At 59.5% G+C, this 14708-nt stretch overlaps 1 protein-coding gene across 12 annotated transcripts; it reads right to left on the bottom strand.

Moving 5' to 3' along the window:
- Nucleotides 1-2140: 2140 nt before the first annotated feature.
- FAM50A (family with sequence similarity 50 member A) lies at nt 2141-14686 on the bottom strand. 12 transcript variants are annotated; one of them, XM_049107149.1, is made up of 17 exons: nt 13942-14168; nt 12635-12719; nt 12432-12531; nt 12015-12160; nt 9545-9621; nt 9368-9434; nt 9191-9252; nt 8774-8850; nt 8470-8524; nt 8258-8306; nt 8102-8172; nt 7909-8019; nt 7302-7347; nt 5375-7113; nt 5096-5271; nt 3984-4308; nt 2141-3782 (listed from the first exon to the last, which is right to left on the bottom strand). In XM_049107149.1, the coding sequence occupies exons 1-14, from the start codon at nt 14050-14052 to the stop codon at nt 6659-6661; spliced, it is 1512 nt and encodes a 503-aa protein (XP_048963106.1). In that variant the 5' UTR covers nt 14053-14168; the 3' UTR covers nt 2141-3782; nt 3984-4308; nt 5096-5271; nt 5375-6658. The 12 variants fall into 12 exon arrangements, with proteins under 12 accessions (XP_048963106.1, XP_048963110.1, XP_048963109.1 ...); XM_049107153.1 differs by having other exon boundaries at nt 2141-3495; XM_049107152.1 differs by adding an exon at nt 14450-14686 and having other exon boundaries at nt 3984-7113; nt 13942-14121.
- Nucleotides 14687-14708: the final 22 nt, after the last annotated feature.

Raw genomic sequence — 14708 nt, 5'->3', positions numbered from 1 at the left:
AAAAGTTAAGGTTTCCTGGAGCAGTTCAACTCGGCCTCAAGATTGCAACATAGGAATCCCGCCTGAGTCTGCAGCGGCTTGCCTGCCCTGCAGCTTGGGCTCGCCGGATTGCCGGCCCCCACACTCGCGTGAGCTCACGCGGGTGAGCGCAGTCCCCAGCGTACAGGCTGTGTGTGTCCCGCTAGGTTTCTCTGAAGAGCACGGACTAAGCAGATGTTTCTGTTTACTCTTCTTCCAGTTCTTTCAGTGATACTGTGTAGTTCTCAGGGTACGAGCTGGGTACTTCTTTTGTTGCATTTATTCCCCAAGTGTCTTTTTCTTCCTGTTGCTATTTGTAAATGAAAGAATTTTCTTGATTTCAGTTTGGGCTGCTGATTGCTAGTGTGTAGAAATCCAAGTGGTTTCTGCCGCGATCTTTTGTCCAGCAACCTTGTTGAACACATTTGTTACTTCTAACCGGTTTCTTTCTTTTTTTTTTTAAGAGTTTTATTTTATTTTTTTTAAAGATTTTATCTATTTATTCATGAGAGACACACACACACACACAGAAAGGCAGAGACATAGGCAGAGGGACAAGCAGGCTCCCTGGGAGGAACCCAATGCAGGACTCGATCCCGGGACCCCGGGGTCACACCCTGAGCCGAAGGCAGACGCTCAACCGCTGAGCCACCCAGGCGTCCCTTCTCTGATTGGTTTTTAGGGGATTTCTTGGGATTTTCCACATATGAGATTATGTCATCTAAAAATAGAGTTTTACTTCTTCCTTTCCAATCTGGGTGCCTTTAATTTTCTTCCAATTAAACGTTGGCTGGGAGGGGTTGCTTTGCTTTTAATTTTATAATTTGGAATTATTTCAGACTTATGGGGGAAGTTGTAAGAAGAGGTCAGAGAGCTCTCATGTGCCCTTGACCCACATTTGCCCAGCGTTCATATTTTGTCCCATTTGCTTTCCTCGCTTATTTGCTCCTGCCATCCCCCCACCTCTCTCCTACGTGTGCGTGTAGATATATTGTATGCAACCACTATTTTACATAAAAATAATGTTTCTGAACTATATCAAGGTAAGTTGCACACACCACGCCCCTTTACCCCTAAATATCTTGCTCTGTATTTCATAACTACGGTAAAATTACGGTATAACTACTGTAGTGTCTTATGCAGCAGCCGTCGTGTATGGGCCAGCAGCAGAAATGGTAATGTTTTGTCTGATCCAGGACCCAGTGTAGGATCCCACATTGCATTTAGTTGTCACTTCTCTTTAGTCCCCTTTATTTTTTATTTTTAAATTTTTTTTCATGAGAGACACAGAGCTCTCTCTCTCTCTCATGAATACATAAATAAAATCTTAAAGAAAAAAAAAAGGTCTTAAGCTTTCTCCAGTCTATATTCGTATCCCCCTTCTCCAGTAGTGGGAGACAGGGACCTAGCTCCCAACATCATGCAGCTATTCGCTCCTCTGCCTGACCGTCCGGTACATAGACAGCACTTTCGGAATAGCTGCACCCGCATCCCCAGGACAAATAAACCTACCAAGTGGAGTGTACGATTTAGTTGCAGAGTTTTGTTGTTTGGTGTCTCCTGTCTTAAGACTGAGACTGTGGGACGCCCGGGTGGCTCAGCAGTTGAGCATCTCCCTCCGGCTCAGGGCATGACCCCGGGGTCCTGGGATCGAGTCCCGAATCAGGCTCCCTGCAGGGAGCCTGCTTCTCCCTCTGCCTGGGTCTCTGCATCTCTCTGTCTCTCATGAATAAATAAATAAAATCTTAAAAAAAAAACCAACTGTGTAACGTAAGAATGCTGTAGTAAACATTCCTTGGATAGACATTTTTGTACATTCCCCTACAATATGGTCATGTTATGTACTTGAAATACTCTTGGGATCATTTCTGTTTTTATTCGATTTCAGCTCCCCCCCTATTCTTTTTTTATTCTTTTATTATCATGTCTTCAGAAGTCACAACTACACAAGAAGATACACACAGGGCAGTGTCACTACCTCCTGCACCACTGCCACCTGCTTCCCTCCCTCCTCCTGGATTAATTTCATTAATTGGCCCTGTTTTCTTTTTCCCCTTTATTTTTTTTAAGATTTTATTTGGGCAGCCAAGGTGGCTCAGAAATAAATAAATAAACAAATAAATAAAATCTTTTAAAAATTTATTTATGAGACACACACAGAGAGAGAGGCAGAGACACAGGCAGAGGGAGAAGCAGGCTCCATGCAGGGAGCCCGATGCGGGACTCGATCCCGGGTCTCCAGGATCATGCCCTGGGCTGAACCAGCGCTAAACTGCTGCGCCACCAGGGCTGCCCCTCCCCCAGTTATTTAAGCAAACATTCATCTAGGTTGCTGTGAAGGTACCTTGCATATGTGGTCAACACCTACAACTGAGTGACCTTAAGTAAAGAGTGCCCCCTGAAAAAGAAAAAAAAAAAGAAAAAAGAGTGCCCTCTGCAGTTGGTGTGGGGTCCCGTCCACTCAAGCGAAGGCCTTAAACGCAAAAGTTAAGGTTTCCTGGAGCAGTTCAACTCGGCCTCAAGATTGCAACATAGGAATCCCACCTGAGTCTGCAGCCGCTTGCCTGCCCTGCAGCTTGGGCTCGTCGGATTGCCGGCCCCCACACTCGCGTGAGCTCACGCGGGTGAGCGCAGTCCCCAGCGTACAGGCTGTGTGTGTCCCGCTAGGTTTCTCTGAAGAGCACGGACTAAGCAGATGTTTCTGTTTACTCTTCTTCCAGTTCTTTCAGTGATACTGTGTAGTTCTCAGGGTACGAGCTGGGTACTTCTTTTGTTGCATTTATTCCCCAAGTGTCTTTTTCTTCCTGTTGCTATTTGTAAATGAAAGAATTTTCTTGATTTCAGTTTGGGCTGCTGATTGCTAGTGTGTAGAAATCCAAGTGGTTTCTGCCGCGATCTTTTGTCCAGCAACCTTGTTGAACACATTTGTTACTTCTAACCGGTTTCTTTCTTTTTTTAAGAGTTTTATTTATTTATTCATGAGAGACACACAGAGAGACACAGGCAGAGGGAGAAGCAGGCTCCCTGTGGGGAACCCGATGAGGGACTCTGTCCCGGGACCCCGGGGTCACGCCCTGAGCTGAAGGCAGACGCTCATCCACTGAGCCACCCACGATCCCCTACCAAGGGGTTTAAAATAAGAGACAGTCATGGTCCCCGGCTCCGGAGGCTGGAAGTCAGAGATGCGGGTGTGGGCCGGGCGGAGCTCCCTCGCCGAGCCCTCCTCGCCGAGCCCTCCTCGCCTCTTCCAGCAGCCGCTGTTGCCGCAGTGTTCGCGGCCCGCAGGAGCACTGCTCCTATCTCTGCTGTCACACAGCCTTCTCCCTGCATATGCATGTCTGTCTCCTCTGTTAGGACACTGGTCATCTTGGATTAGGGACCATTCTCGAGTATGATCTCATCTCAATTTGATTCCATCTCAAAGCCCAGGTCGCAGTGAAGGGTCCTGGGGGTGGGGGGGTACTGCAACATTTCTTTCTAGGGACACAATGCAACCCATCACATCGAGGGGTCAAGTTCACTTTTTCCACACAGATATCTGACTGCTCCAGCATCATTTCTTAACCAGAAACTAAGGATTTATGTCTGGACTGCTAGTTCCGTGCCCCCCACCTCTGCACCTACCCTCGTGCTTAGACCACATTGCCTCGATCACCGTGGCTTCGTAGTAAGCTCTGCAATCAGGTAATGAGAGCCCTGCAACTTTGCTCTTCTTTCTAGGTCCTTCGCGTGTCTATATACCCTGACGGTGAGCTTGCCAGTTTCTACAAGAACACACTGGGGTTTGGACGGGGATTGCATGGAGTCCACAGATCACTGGGGCAAGCTAGATCCTCAGATGGCCCCAAGGCTCCCACCTCCCAGCATACAGGCCTGTGTGACCCCCTCCCCTGGAGGTGCACGCACACACGCATGCACGCACGGTGAGCCATCCCTCCCGGGGTTATGGGGGTTACATTACTAACCAGCTGAGTTCCTCCAAAGGGAGAGTGTGCGGGACGGCGTGGCCTCCTCAGGGGAGCCCCGCACTGCGAAGGGGCCCTTCCTCCAAGGAGAGATGCTCGAAGCAGGAACGGGCCTCTGGAGGGCACCAGGTGGCACGGCATGAGAAGAGGGACCGGAGTCCTAGAGTCCCAGGAAACTGACCTCTACCAAGAACGACGTGAGCTGGGGACAGGCCCCAAGTCTCTGATGAGAAGGCAGCCCAGGCGACCCTCCATGGCGACCTCCATGGCAACCCCGCGAGACCCGGAGCAGAGGACACAGTGATGTCACACTGGGACCCGTGAGCTGCAGAAAGTGTCAGGTAAGAGCCCGGTGTCGTCACAAGCCACCGAGTTCTCACCGATCTGTTACACGGCAGCAGAAGCCTAGAACAGACACCCCGACTCTACCGAGTCCCCCAATCCAGGAGCATGAAATGTCTTTGCCTCTAAACAGATCTGTAATCGTACAATTCCATTCCTGTGAAATTTCCAGAAGAGGCAAAGGCACAGAAACAGAAGTAGATGAGTGGTTGTCAGGAGCTCGGGGAGGGGATGAGGGGAGGCTGCTGAATGGGCACAGGGTCTCCCTCTGCGGTGACGGGAATGTTCTGGGACCAGACAGAGGTGACAGCCGGACTACACTGTGAACATACTAAATGCCACTTTGATACGTACATTTTTCAATGGTTACTGGTTTTCTGTTCTGTGAATTTTTCCTCAGTTGCCAAAAAGTACTTCTAATTAAATAAGGGGCGTCTGGGCGTCCTAAGTCGGTTAAGCACCTGACTCGATTTCGGCTCAGGTCATGATCTTGGGGTCCCAGGATCCTCAGTGGGGCCCTGCACTCAGCGCGGAGTCTGCTTGGTGGTTCTCCGTCTCCCTCGCCCCTTCCACACCTCCTGTGCTCTCTCTCTCTCTCTCATAAAAAACAAATCTTTGAAAATTTAATCAAACCCTACGCTGGGAGAACACGTGGCTCAGGTTGCATGTCCGCTGGTGGGGAGTGACGGGACGCGGGCATCCACCCTCTGGCTCACGTCCCAGGCTCCACCTGTCTGGCCTGCCACCCCCCCCGGCCCTGCCCTGCTCACCCGCAAGCTGCCCGCAGCATGCTCTGCTGGAACGCCCCGTCCTCCGTCGTGGAACAGCTGGCTTCTCGCCCCTGCTCGCGTCAGGACCTCAGGAGGGCCTCTCCATCTCAAGCGCTTCTTGCTGCCGCTTGGTGCTTCTATCGCCCACGTGCGGACTCGCCCCCCAGCAAGGAGGCCTGGCCAAGCAAGAGAGGGCCGGCCTTGTCTCTCGGGTGCATCCTCGGCACCCGGCCCACCCCGGCCCACGCTGCCCCCCGGGCCGGCTGGGTGACCGCTCACCGGGCCTGGTGGCCTCGTGTAGTTCCGGAGCCCAACAGCCGTCCCTGCAGCTTCCCAGCTCGTCTGCGGCCCATCCTCTGTGAGCTGCACGTTCAAACGGGTGCAAGGTCCCAAGAAGAAGGCCCCCAGAGCTGCAGCGCCCTCCTCCCAGGAACTCCGGCCCGGGCCAGCCAAGCGTGAGGCCAGAGGCCCGGCGCCAGCAGCCTCACTGAGGACAAGGGGCCCTCCATCAGCCCCAGTCCCGCCGTGGCTGCGACCCTTCGCTGGCTAGAAGGAAGCGGCTCTCCCTTCCTTCCAGACCCCCTGCCCCCGGGCCCTGATCGCGAAGGCTCCCTCCCGGCCCCAACCGCACCCAACCTGTGCCTCGAGGACTGAGGCCCTTCTCTCATCGGCTGTTGGCCAGGGAATGCCCTCCACTCCCAGGGGGCTCCCCTGAGGAGGCCACGCCCACCCGCACACTCTCCCTTCGGAGGAACAACGGAACCCTGGGAGTGAGGGCCCACCTGGCCCACTGTGTGTGTGCGCCTCCGGGGGAGGGGGTCACACAGGCCTGTATGCTGGGAGGTGGGAAGCTTGGGGCCATCTGAGGATCTGGCCTCACGAGGTCAACTTGCCCCAGTGATCTGTGAGTTCAGTGCTTCCAGAACCAGGTCGGCTCCTGCCGGGAGCTAAGACTGGGCCTTAAGGCGCTTGCTTTCCCGAAGCTATGGGGCCTGAGGCGGTTCCCTTGCAAACCATTTCCACTGGGTAAGCTGGCTGAGAGGGGCTCCCTGGCCGGGAGAAGCCTACTCTTTTCAAAGACGGCAGGGGGGTTGGTGCAGAAGGCCAGATGATCCCTTCTCCAGGCTTCCCAGTGCCAAACAAAAGGCCCCATTGAGGTCCTCACACTTGTCCCCCACATCCAGGACCCAGGGTCAGGCTGGGCCACCCGTTGCCTGCTGTGCCCGGAGGTCTCTGGCCTAGGCGACTTCCCTCCCCCACCTCCTCCTCCAAATGACCCCGGATGGCTCTGCCCCAGACACAGGGCCAGGAAGCCCAAAAGAGAGCTCCTAACTGCCAGCCAGGATCGGCCACGCCGCATTAGAAAGGGACACAGAGGGATCCCTGGGTGGCGCAGCGGTTTAGCGCCTGCCTTTGGCCCAGGGCGCGATCCTGGAGACCCGGGATCGAATCCCACAAAGGGCTCCCGGTGCATGGAGCCTGCTTCTCCCTCTGCCTGTGTCTCTGCCTCTCTCTCTCTCTCTCTGTGACTATCATAAATAAATAAAAATTTAAAAAAAATATTTAAAAAAAAAAAAAAAAAAAAAAAAGAAAGGGACACAGAGCCCTGCCCATGGGAGGAGGGCACAGGAGCTTCTGTACCTGGCGAAGTCGCCCACTGTCATATCTAGGTATTTGTCCAGCACGTGGGACCGGGCCCAGAGCTGGGATGCTGACTCCCAGCCAGGGCTTGACCCTGTTCCCTCTGCTTACCCGAGGGGAGCCAGGGGATCTGGCTGTTGCGGCAAGGACAGGGAGCAAGAGCGCCCACCCCGAGGCAGGTTGCCCTCGGGGCCAGGACGGCAGTCCGAGCTGAGCAGCAAGCGTGGGGCACCCCCAGCAGCCTTCCCACGCGGGGACTGCGAAGAGATGCCGGGTGGGCTGCAGCCCCGGGAGGGCAAAGCTCGTTTCTAGAGCTGTGGTGGGGATGTCGGGCGGCTGGGAGCCACAGGGCAGCCGTGTCCCCTTCGGACTGGCAGCTAGGAGACAGAAAAGGAACCGCAAGACCGCTCACAGTAAACGACCGCAGGGCCATGAGGTGCCCTGTGGGGTGCCGCTTGGCTGCCGGGACGCGGGCCCGCCAGGCCCCAGTGGGTCACCCACGGCCCTCTGCAGACTCATATTACTCTTCCACCCTCCCACCGCCACCAAGTATCCGCTTCCTCACCAGATACAAAGACCAGAAACTGTCTGATTCCATTTCTGTGAAATATCTAGAAGAGACAAGTCCACAGAGAGAAAGTAGACAAGGGGGTACCAGGGGTCGGGAGAGACTGCTAATGCGCACAGGGCCTCCTTGTGGGGTGACAGAGGTGTTCTGGAAGTAGAGGTGATGGCTGCACAACACCGAATGTACTCAAGACCCCCGATTTGTACACCTTCAAATGATCAGAATGGTGAACTTCAGCTCGATAAAAAAACGTTTAGAACAAAGCACAGTGCAGGTGCTCCAACTCTGACGTGTGCATTTATTTACCATAAAAGAAACAGAGCGGTACAGGACGCCACCGGGGGCAGGGGACGGCCAGCCCCGTCGTGTCTCACCCCTGTCACGTCAGGGCTGAGGGAAGTGGGGGGCGGGAGCAGCGCCTGGAGTCCCGGAGACCCCGGGAGGGGCCGAGAACCGAGGGAGCCCGGGGAGCCTCGGCATTCACCGGATCTGGCATGACAAGAGCACAGAGGAGGCTAGTGTTGCGGTGCTCTTCGGGCGGCCACCCTGCAGCCAGGCTGGCTCCCGTGCCCCCAGCTTGGGCCACCCCAGGGGACCCACTCACCGTGTACTTGTCCCACTTCTTCTCAGGGTCGTAGGGCTCCCAGCGGCTGGCGGGGAAGATGTGCTTGTTCTTCTCGTACCAGCTCCGCAGCACCACCTTGCCCGCGTGGGACTGAGGAAGGACACGGGCCGGGCCATCAGCTCGGGGCCGCCGGGCGCCTGCCCTCCTGCCCGCTGCCCCCGGGCCACCGCACCTCATCCTTCTCCACGGTGGCATCACTGAGCAGCCGCACGTCGTCGTGGACGTCAAAGTTAAAGAGCGGCCCTGCGGGGAGAGAGCTGCTGTCGGGGCGCCCTGCGGCGCTGGGGCCGAGGTGCGGGGAAGGGGCAGGGCTGGCGGGCGCACTTACCACTCTTCCCTCGTGCCTTGGTGACGATGAAGTCGTAGAAGCTGTGGTGCTAGGAGCCGAGGGCAGGAAGTGATGGCTCAGGACCCGTGTCGCCTTCTCCCACCCGCACGCCCGACCACCAGCCCCACAGGCTGGGGCGCAGGGATGCTGGCGAGAAGCCCTTGGGCACCCCCAAGCCCCCGCCCAGGGCCGCAGGAAGAGAAGGGACTCACATGGGGTATGATCAGGTCCTCCTTGATGTACATGAGCTGCTCCACCCCTGCGGACCTGAGGGAGAAAGGCAGGACGGTGGGGCCGAGGGGAGCGGCCAGCCAAGGAAACCCAGCGCGCAGCCGGGGGGCAGCAGCCCCGAAGGCTCCAGAAGCACGCTGCAAGGCTCGGGAGCCGAGGACCCCACCGCCCTCCACTCTGGCGCCCCGACCCGAGCTCCCCGCCTCAGAAGCACAGTGCCCAGGCCGGGCATCCTGGTGGGAGTCTCGGGGAGCCGAGCCAGGCGTACGCCGCCTGCGCCCTGACCTGAGCTCGCTGAAGTCTTTGCGCAGGATCTCTAGTGCTTTCTGCAGGAACTGCTGCATCGTGTTGCCCTTTTTCATCTGCACGAGCGCCCGAGTGCCAGGGTCCGGGAAAGTGAGCGGTGAGGAAGGGGACATGGAAGCCTGGAGAGGCGCTCTCCAGAGGGCAGGGGCCCGGAGGCCACGGCCAGGCACCCTGGAACCCCCGGCTACCCCTCTGAGGGCCAGGCCCCCGTCCCTGCTCCCCCAGGGGCTCCGGGGGCCCACCCACAGGAAAGGGCCCATGAAGCACCCAGGTCGGGATTGAAAGCTCCTTCCAAAATAATTAATTAATTAATTTAATTTAATTAAATTAAAAAAAAAAGAAAGCTCCTTCCAGAGGAGCTCCTGGGGAGCGGGGTGCGAGCCCCACACGACCTACCTTGACCGTCCGCCGGTGCCCAGACCCATCCCAGTAACTGAAGGTGATTTCGATCTCCTCACCTACAAAGCAGAATTGCGCCTTGGCCTCTGCAAGTGCCCGGGAGCGCGGGGCGCTGCCCTGGAAAGTGGGGGCAGCAGCAGCCTCTGCCCCGCATCCCCCGCAGCAAGCACTCACTCTTGATCTTCTCCTGCTTGGCTTCCCACTCCTGCCGCAGCTCCTCCCGCAGCCGGTTTTCCTCTTCCTGGGAGAGGAAACGGGTCAAGGACGGAGGCCCAGGGCTGCTCGGGGGGCACACAGCGCCCCACAGCCTGAGCAGAAGCCTCGGCCCGAGCCGGGATCAGCCGCTCTTACCTCGCGGTCTCGGTCAGGCAGGAAGCTGGTGTCCACATCGGGGTTCTTCCCCAATTTCCTCTTCTTCGTGGAGACCTCTGGAGCAAAAAGAAACAAGGAGTCAACTGCGTCACAGGCCCCACGTCCAGGGCACCTGGAACCCTTGTTTCTCAAGCCTGAACTCTGACACGACCTCCTCGGAGGCTCCCTGGAGCTTGCTGGCCCCGCCAGCTGCTCCCAGCCAGAGCAGCCGACTGTCCTCCCCACAGCCCCGTGGAGACCCATCCCGGCCAAGGGGCCTTGGCCTCGGTCTCCAGCACCGAGCTGGGCAGGAGATGGGGGCCTGTGCTCTCACCCCATCAGTTGTGGCCTGACGTGCGTCGGGGGCCCTAAGGCACCAGTGCCAGCATCTGAGGGAGCGAAGGCTGTGCTGCATGGGAGGAATGGGGGCACCCTCAGAAAGCTGGACACCCAGGCAGGACCCCCGCCACGCCAGGCGCCGTGCTGCTCACAGCTGCACACCTGACCTGCCACCCGATGGTCACGGCAGCCCCAGACCCGTACGCGCTGCTTGCTCCCCGGGAAGCAAACGGAAGCCCGAAGCCCCACAGCTACAACACCGGGGCCGGAGGGGAGATGGGAGAGAAGCCCCACCAGGGCTCGCCCGGCATCTCGGACTCTGACTCAGTTTCCACAATCAGGACATGGATAAAGTAGCATGGCGGTTCCTCCGCTGGCTGCACTAGCACCTGCGAACACTCTCGCGGCTCCGAGGACCCTGGAGAGCGCTTGTCTGGGGGGGGGGACTCTGAACCAGGGAGGCACGGCTCTGTAGGCTGATGGAGTGATGACGTCATCACGCCCCAAGCTCAAGAGAGACCGCAGTGCAAAAGGCCGAGAATGGTTTGGGCACAATCAGGAAAGTGGTCTTGACCTCGCAGACCCCCTGAAAGGGTCGTACAGACTCCTAGGAGCACTTTTTAGAAACCGGGGACCTAGGAGACGAGCCTACACGCCAGCCTGCCGCTCCAGGGCAGCGGTTCCAGAGGCCGCCTGCACCTCACACCACCCAGAGACGATCCCGCGCTACTGCCCGGTCGAGGGGCCCCCTAAACCAAATCACGGTGGGGTGAGGGGGGGAAGCATTCGCGAGGCCCTGGCGACACGCAGTGACCTTAACAGCCTTGCCCCCAGACCCGTGCTGTCCCAAACAGTGGTCCCCCTGGGATGCCACCAGACATTACTCAACACTTAATATGACCGAATGGTACCAAAAGCCCCTAATAGAGCCACAGTCCCTTCTGCGGCTCTGGGAACACACGAGACCCCAGGAGGCACGCGCTCTTCCTCCTAATGGCACCCATCACGGCGGCGGTGGCCGCACCGTGCATGCCATCCCCTGCTTCAGTTCCCCGGCCACCACCGCCACAGCCCCCCAGGGCTTCAGATGTGGCCCCCACACCTGCCCCCGCCGGCTCTGCTTCTGAGCACACTCATCACTCGGCGCTACACGCCTCCCCCCCTGTAGTCTCTCTGGTTGCTCGTGAAATTCTTCTCATCCTAAAGGCCCATCTCCACTGTCCCCCCCACAGGACGCTTTCCCTGGCCCCGACCCGGCCCCCGACCCCTAAGCAGGGCACAGACCGGCCCGCGTGACTCAAGGAGAGGGATGGCACCCCACCTGTCGGCCTCGGGGCCGGCCCAGAGCAGGCATGGGCCACACGGGGCCCGTGCTGGTTCATCCTTGTTACCCAGCCTTCCAGAACCGTCCCTTCACCCCCCTTCGGCCCTCGGCTGAGACCTCTCCTGCCCACTGAGTAGCCCCTGGGCGTCTGGGGCTGTGTCAGTTCAACCTGAAATTTGTCACAGTGCACAGTTCGGTGTCCCAGTCACACCAGCCACGTGCTCGGCAGCCACCTGGCCGCACAAACGTGAACAATTTCACGATCACAGGAAACCCATTCTTCCTGGCACTTGTGAAGGGCAGCTTCCGAAGACGTCTTGCTGAGGCATCAGCCTCCCTCTGGCGGCCTCTTGGCCCAAAGGCCCCGTGCCCCGGCGCAGAGGCCAGCCACCTGCCTCGGATTCAGGTGGGGCCTGGCGGCGAGCCCCACCCCGTGAGGCTGGACCCCGCGGTGCGGATCGGGTCCCCTCTGCGGCCTGAACCTCTGCCTGAGCCTCAAGACCGGGAGCACATGGGGATCCCTGGGTGGCGCAGTGGTTTAGCGCCTGCCTTTGGCCCAGGGTGCGATCCTGGAGACCCGGGATCGAATCCCACGTCAGGCTCCCGGTGCATGGAGCCTGCTTCTCCCTCTGCCTGTGTCTCTGCCTCTCTCTCTCTCTCTCTGTGACTATCATAAATAAATAAAAAATTAAAAAAAAAAATTTAAAAAAAAAAAAAAAAAAAAAGACCGGGAGCACAGGGGCCACCAAGGCCGGCGGCAGGGCCGCGTCTTCCTGCTGGAGCCTGGTCGCTAGAACCGGCCCTCACCTTCCCTTTCCAGCTCCTCCTCATACACGGCCACCTCGTCCTCCTCGTCCCCGGCCTCCTCCTCTTCCTCCAGGGTGAAGGACAGGCTGGAGATCTTCCGCTTGGCCTCCTTCTTGCGTTCCTTCTCTCGTAGCTTCTCGAGCTTCCTACCAAGGCACACGCACCATGAGGTACCACGTCCCCACCCCGAGGCTCCTCCCGTGACCCAGAGCTGCCCGCGCTCAGTGCGGGGGGGTGGGGGGTGGGGGGAGCACGCAGCACAGGCCCAGAGCGGTCCTAGCGATCCTACCGGCCTGGGGCATGTCAAGCTCACGGGTGGACCCCACCAAGGGGCAAGAACAGCCTGGCCTGCCCCCCCTCCCAAGCACTGGCTCTGGCTTGAGGGGAGGACTGACGGCTGAAATGACGGGCACCCACAGCTGCAGCTCCTTCGACTGCTCTTTCTTGGCCAACTGCTTCTCCCGCTCCTTCACCAGGGCCTCCTGCTTGGCCTTCATATCATTCAGGGTTACGAGACCTGTGAGGTGCGGAGAGATGGGAGGCAGGGTCGGTCACCCAGAGCCAGCCAAGCAACCGGCATCCGGGGCCAGGACGGGGTGGCACGCACAGGCTTCACTCACCCACGGTGCTGGACTTGAGCTCTGCCTCCACAGCGTCGTAGTGCGCAGAGAACTTCTTGTCGATGTTAGATTTCATTATGTTCTCCTGTTGAGGACAGAGGACAGCAGTGAGGACCACCCGCCGCCCCACCCTGGAAGTGGACACCTGGGTTCTAGTCCAGGTTGGCCTCTGGACTCGTGACCTTGGGAAAGACATGTCCCCTTTCCTTGGTCACTGGAAGGTTCTACGGGGCTATGAGGGGCCCTTCCAGTGCTGAGGATGCCAAAGGAGGTGGTTCTCAGCACCCTGTGCTCTCCTGGCCCCTCCATGTCTCCTTCTGGGGCCCAGAGCTCCCCCAGTGGCCTGGGCTCACAGGCTCTACCTGCCTTTGGTGCTCTTCACACCCATTTAAGCTCCACGTGGAGACCCCAGCCAAGGGGTGACAGGACAGAGTGAAGACCGGCCAAGGGACCTAGTCCTCCATTGAGCCATGTGGCTCTGTCTTGGCCCTAGATGTTGCCAACAGCTCCCATGAGCCTGCGCTCCAGTCCAGACCCATCCCACTTGGTACCACACAGGTCCCCTCTGGCTGGTGGCCTCCAGAGGAGGTGGCCAGCAGAGAAAGGCAAGTCCAGCTGGCCAACGGGTCCACCCTGAGACAGCAGCGCTGGGAACGTGAAGTGAGGAAGCCGGGCCTCGGCGTGCGGCTGCTTCCTTGGGCCTGGCTTCTACGGCGCCTAAGGTAGCTCACTCTCCCTCTCGCCCCGAGTCCCTGCTCTTCGGACAAGTCTCCCCAAAAGGCCCAAGCAGAGGAACCCTTTCTTCCGGACAGTCCACCGCCACTGGCCACTCACTGAAGCCCTCGGTGAACCGCCAGCGCCCAGGATGCTGAACCTTGCCTTTGTCCCGGCGCAGAGGGCTCTGCAACGAGCCTCGGTGGCCGGTGGAGGGCCAGGGCCTGTGGGGCCTCCCTTTCCCAGCATCCATTGGATCAGGGCAGAGGCCTGGTTCTCAGGCCTGAGGGGCCAGGGAAGATGTTCTGCGGACTGGGGGGGGGGGGACCCTAATTCCCCCAATGGGACCCCTGGCTATGGCTCCCTCCTGTCGGAGGCTTGTCACAAGCTAGCTCATCTCGGCCACCTGGGCACGTTTTACGGATGAGACTGTCGCCGGATCGCTTCCGCCCTTTCCTGGCGCTGAGCAAGCAAGGGCCCCGCCCCGGCCCGCCATCGGGGCCGTGCGGCCGCCGCCCAGGCTCTCGCGGGGCCCGGGAGGGCCGGGGCGGCGGGCAGCGCGCGTGCTCGGGGCGGCCCGGCCTGGCCCGCACCTCGGCGATCCGCTGTTTCATCTGCTCCATCTGCTCGCGCTGCTTCTCCCTCTTCTTCATCAGGTGCATGGCGCGGCCCGCCTCGCTCGCGGCGCCCTTGTACTGAGCCATGGCGGCGGCGGCGGTGGCAGAGACGGCGGCGGCGGCGGCAGAGGCGACAGCGGCCTGGAGTCTCAGCGACTGCAGGGACGGCAGCAGCCGTGCAGTCAGCTGACGCCCGCGCGGTGACGTCGGCCACCAGGGGACGCGCAGTCGCCCCGCCCCCCGCGCCCCGCCCCGCCGGCCCCGGGGCCGGACCCCATTCCCCGCGCCCTTGGTTCCCCGTCAACTCCTCCGCGTCAACCCCGGCCCGAGACCGGTCCCCAGCCCTACTTCGTGCCGCTGCCCCAAGCCCGAGCGCCGCGCCCCCGCTGCCGTCCTGAGCCCGCTCCAGGGCCCTCGCCCCGCCCTGCCCGAGGCCGCCCGGCTTCCCGCTCCTTCCCTCGACCCCACCCAAGCGCCGGCCCACCTCCCGTGCGCGCCACGGAGCGGCCCGGGTGCCCTCTGGGTGCCTCCTCCTCGACCTGGAGACGGGCCCCGCTGCCGCTTCCGCTTCCTCCCGCGCCCTGGGCCGGACCCCTTTCGCCCTGCGTCCCCCCGCTGACCCCCAGGGGCTGCCGGCCCGGTGCCAGCACCAACTTGCTGGGTGGCCGTGGGCTCGCAGGGGGCAACACTTGCCCTTTTGACCCAGGAGCTAATCGCCTGATGAAGGGGGCCGCCTGTACACT

Source organism: Canis lupus, chromosome X (assembly GCF_003254725.2).
Source record: "Canis lupus dingo isolate Sandy chromosome X, ASM325472v2, whole genome shotgun sequence".
Classification (NCBI taxonomy): domain Eukaryota; kingdom Metazoa; phylum Chordata; class Mammalia; order Carnivora; family Canidae; genus Canis; species Canis lupus.
Note: the sequence above shows the minus strand (reverse complement) of the source record. Positions and strands in the feature narration are given on the sequence as shown.

Bases quoted from the DNA above. Each gene is read 5' to 3' on its own strand.
- FAM50A (XM_049107152.1), bottom strand. From the start codon at position 14,052: ATGGCTCAGTACAAGGGCGCCGCGAGCGAGGCGGGCCGCGCCATGCAC. The intron at 9,253-9,367 runs GTGAGTGCTTGC...TCTGCTTTGTAG, and splicing joins CAAGCAGGAGAAGATCAAGA to GTGAGGAGATCGAAATCACC. The intron at 8,307-8,469 runs GTGAGTCCCTTC...CTCGGCTCCTAG, and splicing joins AGGACCTGATCATACCCCAT to CACCACAGCTTCTACGACTT.